Source organism: Loa loa (genome assembly GCF_000183805.2).
Source record: "Loa loa unplaced genomic scaffold supercont3.573, whole genome shotgun sequence".
Lineage (NCBI taxonomy): Eukaryota > Metazoa > Nematoda > Chromadorea > Rhabditida > Onchocercidae > Loa > Loa loa.
In genome coordinates this window covers 6,091-13,587 of record NW_018108753.1, presented here as the reverse complement: position 1 = coordinate 13,587, position 7,497 = coordinate 6,091, and the positions used below count along the sequence as shown (strand labels likewise).

At 28.1% G+C, this 7,497-nt stretch overlaps 2 protein-coding genes across 2 annotated transcripts; one reads left to right on the top strand and one right to left on the bottom strand.

Moving 5' to 3' along the window:
* Positions 1 to 2,787: 2,787 nt before the first annotated feature.
* Positions 2,788 to 4,649, top strand: LOAG_10996 (hypothetical protein; the record flags this gene model as incomplete). Its single annotated transcript, XM_003146519.1, has 6 exons — positions 2,788 to 2,872; positions 2,915 to 2,967; positions 3,638 to 3,767; positions 4,212 to 4,291; positions 4,360 to 4,465; positions 4,561 to 4,649. The coding sequence occupies 6 exons, from the start codon at positions 2,788 to 2,790 to the stop codon at positions 4,647 to 4,649; spliced, it is 543 nt and encodes a 180-aa protein (XP_003146567.1).
* A 2,008-nt stretch (positions 4,650 to 6,657) lies between these two features.
* Positions 6,658 to 6,831, bottom strand: LOAG_10995 (hypothetical protein; the record flags this gene model as incomplete). The annotated part of the gene is made up of 1 exon (XM_003146518.2): positions 6,658 to 6,831. A coding segment is annotated over one exon (174 nt), but the record flags the coding sequence as incomplete, so codon positions are not given.
* Positions 6,832 to 7,497: the final 666 nt, after the last annotated feature.

Here is a 7,497-nt window from a genome sequence, read left to right as displayed (position 1 = left end):
TTTTTTTTTTTTTTTTTTTTTAAATAAAATTGCTCGTAATTAAATTATGACATTAAATGAATGGCATGCATTTTTTTTTTCACTATCCTGAAGATTGATATGATATGATAAAAGAAAAGGATATTACAGATAGATTGTCATAATGACAGATTGATAATGATATTGATGGGAAAACTCCATTTACCAATACCAATATTAAAAAATTTAGCATATCATTTCCCATTTTCCGGAAATATTACCATAAGTTTTCCTTCCGGTGTATAAGTAATTATTGAAATTTAATTTGGTTTTATTTTAAAACTGGCATTATTCTTTTTTTTTTTTTTGAAAACAATAATCTTATATCCGGATAATTTCTCAATAACATATGGATATAATTTGAGATCTACTAATTCTTACTTATACCGTACTCTTTTCATTCGAAAATATCACACTATTAATGATTACAAAGCAAATGATCATGAAAATTAACGTTTCAAATCGAAATGTAATATGTTCAAATTGGTATCATTGAAATGATTTTTTTAACTAAAACATGCATGCTTATCTAAATTACTAATTAATTAATATCACTGTAAAAGTCTAACCTAGTAAATAGAGGACAGGTGGAATTTGAATTTATATGGAGTAAGTATTGTTTTTGTCTAGTAAACTTCCAGGTACATTTAAATTGAAATGAACATCGTAATGACCATTAACTTACAAGCATTCATTCTCTTGACCATCAGTTATTTAAAATTTGAAATTTGAAAGAAATCTTTATGTTGAATTGATTTAAATCATTATTTTACTAAATTGTTATAAGTTATTACATTACCGAAAACTTCATATCAAAGGAAACATCAGGATTGGATTTAGTGATGTCTTCCATTTGCAGTTGATTATTTTATCGGTGAACTTTGATCATTTTATCAATGACCTTTTGTATTCTTTTCGTCAAATAAAAGCTGGTTTGATTTATCAAATTTAAATTGTTCAATGTTTGATAAAATTGTTCAGTGAAATTATTCGAAAAATAGGAAATGGTAGTATTTGAACCGAGGAATTTAATCTGCAATAAAATGTTAGTACTTTAAAGATGAAATTTTAAGTTGCAAATTTGTTTATGCAAATTAATATTGAACAAAAAGTAGTAAAATTGATAGAAGGCTCGTAAATTGATTTCTTCCATCTAAATCATTTTCGATGACACACAAATATTGTCAACTGTTAGATCTAATAAAAATGCTTCATTTGATCATTTCGATAGCATCAATCATGAAACTGTTATATCGATTTAATAATTGTTCAAATTTATATTCCAGTCCTTGACGTCACCAAAAAAAAAAAAGAAAAAAAATGATCAAATGAAACATCTCTATTAACATTTGCATAGCAGCTTTGAACAAATTAGCCAAAATGTCAGGCGGCAGGCAACTTTCTGTCAATTTTATTCCTTTTCATTTAATTTTAACATAAATAAACATATTAACAACGTAACCCTTTTGAAAAAAAAAATCAAAAATGAAAGAAAACTTTAATGAAAAAAAATTTAGAGAAATGGGCTCAAAAATATCTGTTATCGTTCTAATATGATTTAATATTGAATGAATAAATTTGATAAAAGTATATGAAGTGAAAATTTCGTAAAATTTCAAATAAAATTTTAAAATTTCAAATGAAAATTCCAAATAAAAAAGAGGAGATAAAGAAAAAAACAATCATTAAATATAAATTTGATGCCATTTATGAGATCAATCAAATATTTCATTTGAAATTTTCCAAAATAAATTGCATTCGTTATTTCTGTTTGCTTATTTTCTTGATTAAAATATATATCTGTGAATTTTATGCTGCATTAATAATGCATTGATAATGTGATCAATAAAAGCACTGATAATGTGATCAATAAACGCACTGATAATGTGATCAATAATTTGGTAATATATGGAACACTTATCAGTTGCTGATAATTCTCTTATTTTTTTTCCCTTGATGTTGTTCTAATTTGATCCAATTTTCCTCTGATAATATCAGTACTTCTTTTAGATTTCCTAACTGTAAGAAAAAAAAATGAAAATATATAACTTCTTTTAAAGTTTAACAAAAAATTACTCTAAATAAAAAAAAAGTCACTTCTTTTTTTATTTCATTAATAGCAGTATTATTTTTCAGTGAATAATAATACTTTTATCATTTTCAATTATTTATTAAAGAATATAAAATTTAAAACTAAGCAATGATAAAGTTGATAAAAACATTGATAAGTTATTACAGAACAATAATTTCAATTATCTCATTATCATCTCATTTTGATTATATATTATAGATCATCGATCATTTCATGTATGGAATTTGATGACTGTGTAAAATATTTCCAATAATTTGTATTAAAGTACCTTAACTATTAACACTTACTTATCATTACTTATCATTATTGAAATAAAGTAAATTAGAAAATGTGATTACATGATTTATTAAAAAAGAAAACATGAATGAATAAAACTGAAATGCAAACAATATAAATTAGTTTAATCATATTAAATTTTCAGGAGATTAAATTAATTTAAAATCAAAAAAAAAATGATGTTCCATACTGTAACTGATAACAGGTAACAGTGACAACAATAGTAACAGTTGTAGTAATAATATTTATGTTACTATCCTTTTAAATGATAGTATGAGTAGGAATTTGAATTAAAAAACCTAAATTAATTGAGAATTAAAAAATGAACGTGTAATTAATATTGTCAAATAGAAGTACAAGTGAGACGACAATGATTGCATCTTGACCAACTGTTTGCGGCCATGCATCGTGGAACGCTGAGTTGTGGTGATGACGATTGCTATGGTTCGGGACGTGGCAATGGTCGTTTTGAGTTGCGTCTGTTCGGTGAATTAATTAATCCAAGGACGGATTATTGATTATCTTCAGGAATGGATTCTAGTGTAATTGTGGACGAACAAATCGATCCAGGTGTTTTAGCCGTATGTTGATTGTCTTATTTTTATAGTATATAAAATTCAAAATTTAAGTACCATTCTTTCATGGAATGAAAATATCTTTACAGCATATTTATTATTTTTACAATTCCATCTCTAGTAATGACACTCACAAATTTATATTATTTTACATTTATTAAGTATCACTTCTTCTATCAAATAAGTATACATTTACATTGTTACAATTTTAAATCATTCTGGACCTAATCGAATTTTTAATATTTTATTACTATAATTTCATTAATTTGGCCCCTTATAATTTATGTTATTTTAATTAATCTAATTTAATTCTATTCTCGTTAAATGTTCACAATATCGGAATTGGCATTGGTGATAATGATTGTAATTGGTACTTAATTGTGCTGTAATAATAACAGATTGTTTTGTGCTCGGTTGCTAAAGTAACCGTTTTGTTTCTTGTTATAATCAGGTGGCTTAACCATGATCTCTTCCATACATTTATTGCGAACCATTTATTAATCTTAGTACTGTTGTTTAGAGGCTTTGAGAAGATTTAAATGATAGAGAATGTACTGCTTATCTTATAATGCCGTTTTAATTAAAGCATGTTAAACGAAGAACTATCATGTTGAAATCTGTTTGAAAATAATAGAAAACAGGAACGTTCATTGACTATAGGATGTTTTTGTTGCAGAACTTGGAAAGAACCTATAATGAACAAGTTGCACGTGGTAGTCCAAGTGCAATCGCAGTGTATTCTTATGCCCATGGCCTAATCAAGTCGAATAACCGTAATGTGCTTAGAGGAATCAAGCTATTGGAAGGTTATTGAATCATTGATATTATGCTCCGTCTCATCATTTTTCTTTTATTCCTTTTCGCAAAAAAATCTGACTGATCTGATCACTATATCATAATGCACTGGCAGCAAGTAAATTAAAATACATTTTCATGACAATATACTACATGTTCTATATGTTAAAGTTCATATGTTACTGTATGTTAGAGTTCGAGTACAGAATGTTATTATATGTTAGAGTTCGAGTATAGAATGTAGTAGGTTATGCAAATCATGAAACCACACTTTCATATCAGTTATTACTATAAATGTGCATTAATGACGGGAAAATTATTGTTGCCATGCTCAAATAAATCTGACGATGTATTTCGACTAACTGTGTTTTCAGAACCACGCAGTCGGTTACGGCGATTTTTTTTTACTTGCCGAAAATAGTAATGTGTTCTTCTTAGGTTTTTATATGTTTTAGATTTGTTGCGGCAAGAAGTTGAGGATATATCAAAACGTGATTATGTGTATTATCTTGCAATAGCACATACTCGCTTAAAGGTAAACCTTACTACCATAGAAACTTTTTCAAAGTTATTAATTTCATTGTAAAAAAACTAAAGTTTTAGGAGTACGATCGAGCTCTTGCATATGTTGATATTTTACTCAGTGCGGAGTCGAATAATCGTCAAGCATTAGATCTGAAGGATGTGATTAAACAGAGAATGAAAAAGGGTATGTAGTTTTTTCTTTTGGAATACAGGTTCATTTTATAGCTTGATGAAATATTGTTTCTGTTGGTTTTCAATTTTAATCTAAGACTCGTTCAGATGGAATTATTGGTATGGCAATATTGGGCGGAGGAATTGCTGTCATTGGTGGTTTAGCGATTGCTGCATTTGCTGCTTCGAAGAGGTGATTTTAATTTGTGCTTAAAATTATGTTTGTTTTCTCAAAAAAAATACGAAAATGGCGAGGGGAATCGATGCTATAATTAAGTGATTTCTCAGATGCTTCTTTCAGGAATTTAAATTGCAAATTTTGAGTAGTTTCAGAATTTCTCGCTCGTAAATGGTGTATATTATATGTAATCAATATTGCTTATTTATCGATCGCAATATTATCTTTTTAATCATCTGTAAGATTGCTTTGTTCATTATTTTGTAAAATCAGAAGTTCTCATTCTGGATTATCTTGGATGCTGACAACATATTTTTAGGAGCAAAAAAAAAAAAAAGTAGTGGGATTAGACAGTATTTTGTTGTATATGTTCTTACGTTATCCACCTACAACTAGTTGATAGTCAACTCCATTTTCCTTTTTTTAATAATAGGTGTTATTTAAATAGCAATTTTCAGTACCCCATTGTCTGTTATTTCCAATGATTTTTTTTCAATCCATTTGTTCAAATTTTAACACGCATTTGAAGTGCTGAATTTTCCTAAAGTACTTAGATGTGGAAAGATGGATAATTTCGATAAAGCTGACTTTAATAAAGTTGCAGCTTGATGTTTAAGCAAAATGATGTAAATAATTAAAAAGAACCGCAGCCTACATAATAAGTATTTAGGCATTTATAGTCGTTAAGTCTGTGGTTTTGTTTTTTTTTCTTTTGCTTGCTTGTATTTGTTGCAGTGAATGCTATGTCTTCTGTAAAGAAATGAATGCTTTGGTATGCCATCTATCATTCATTCATAGCTGGAATATGAAATGATTGAATGATGCTTGTAACACTTCGTGGGATGGAATTTTGTACGATTTAGGAAAGTAAAGTGTTTTGTGAGCAGAAGAAAATGTTATACTCAAACAATGGGTTCTTTGAAAACTCCAAGACGAAGTGGTCAAACTTAGTCACTGGGAGATAAGCTGTATAGTCCAATGTGAGGCATTAAGGAGCATTTCACAAGTATTGTATCAGAGAATGAAGAGTTCGAAATTTTTGCAGTTATACAGTATTCATTAATTTCCTGTTTAACTCTGACGTTAGGGATAAATACCTTTCTGAAAAAAGTATAGCAGCTTCTTTGATTTTTGTAAAACTCAAGAAATTTTGGACTCCATGCACTAAATGAACTTAACATAATCCAAACTTTAGGGCGAGAGAAAAGGATGGTAGCAATAATAGGACTAAACTGAAAACAAATAATCAGTTTTGATACTAAACAGTGATGAAGGAATGCAAATGAAATACTGGAGTATTGTGAAATATGGTACGAAGGAAGATTTCACTGATAATTGATATATAGAGCATCCGCCTTAAATCACCGGTAACTCATTCAGCCTTCTCGATAATACAGCTGGAACTAATGGAGTTATGCGAAAAAAAAAGTTTCAATTCATATTCTATAATAAGTTTTCGTTTCTTGCACTTATATAGTTCGTTCGTTCCTCTTTTTTTTTTTGGCCTCATTGCTTCTGTTATCCAAAAAATTTACAAAATTTTTACCACTGGAATTAGTTTCTTCTATCTCTTTTATGAGTAGTTTCCTTTTTTTTTTTGAGAATTCTTTGATGTAGTTTCAAGCAAAATGGTAACTAATTGGTCATAAAATGGATCACTTCGAAGGAAGGGAAGGAATAATGACAAAGCTTTTGGGAATAAGTGGTATGTTGCTTTTTCCTTTTTCCTTTTTTTTTGAAGAAAATGTTTTCATAATATTTATGGAATGATTATTGCCTTTTTTCATGGTTTTTTTTGAGAACAAATTTTTTGGATAATAAAAGCGATAAGGAAAAAAAAAAAGAATACCATTTGGATTTTTTTTTTTGGATCGATTAATTGTCGATATCTTAGAAGTGGTGCTCGTTAAAATCCTTTTTTTCTCTCCAATTTCAAATTTTTTTTTTAAAATTTTTAATTGACTCTTAGTTTAGTTTCACAAGGTGCTATGTTTCAATCCTTAATATGCTATCAATATCTTCCGTGATCATTGTTGTTTCTCTGCATCTCCATTTTCATCCTGAAGAGTAAAATTAGGATTTAAGAATGTGGTTGATGATATCGAATTGGTTGGCATACATGCCATAGTTGTTGTTGTTGTTGGTACATTGCTTGGATCGGTTGATGAGGTTATCGTAACACCCGTGACGGGACCACTATTCTGCAAAAAAAAAAGTAACTTAGAATTCACTTATATTTAAATGTTTTTAATTTGAAAAGAAAGGTCTTTCATTCCCCATGCCTCTATTTATGCTATCTTCTTCTCCATATTGCAATTTGTATATTTAATTTCAGGCTAGTATCTCATATAACAAAATATGTAACAAGTAAGAATTGCAAATGTAAGAAATCAATTAAACGAATTTATAGATAATTCATATGAGGTAGACAGAGAAAATGGAACTTTTTTTTTTTTTTTTTTGTCAGGTACTTGCCATATTTTAGAGTATTTCTTGCAGAGATGAATTTATTGTTATTCACAGATTGAATTTAAACTGTAATAAATTGAATTTAAATTATAGATCGATTGAATTTAAGCTGTAAAAATTTAAACTATAATAGATTGAATTTAAACTGTGGATCGGTGTTATTTTTTTTCATCTATAACTTACCTGAATAGTAACTATGGGAAAATTTAATTCAGCTTTCTTTCGATCGTTAAAATACACATAACAAGCAAATAGTACACGAATCACCCATATTAACATTAGCGCAAAAGTAAGTGGTGATATGGCATAAATTAAAGCATTTAGTCGAATAGCTGAAAAATGATGTAAAACAAAGTAAAATTGCTGACAAGAAAAAAAAGTTACAAAAAAAANAAAAA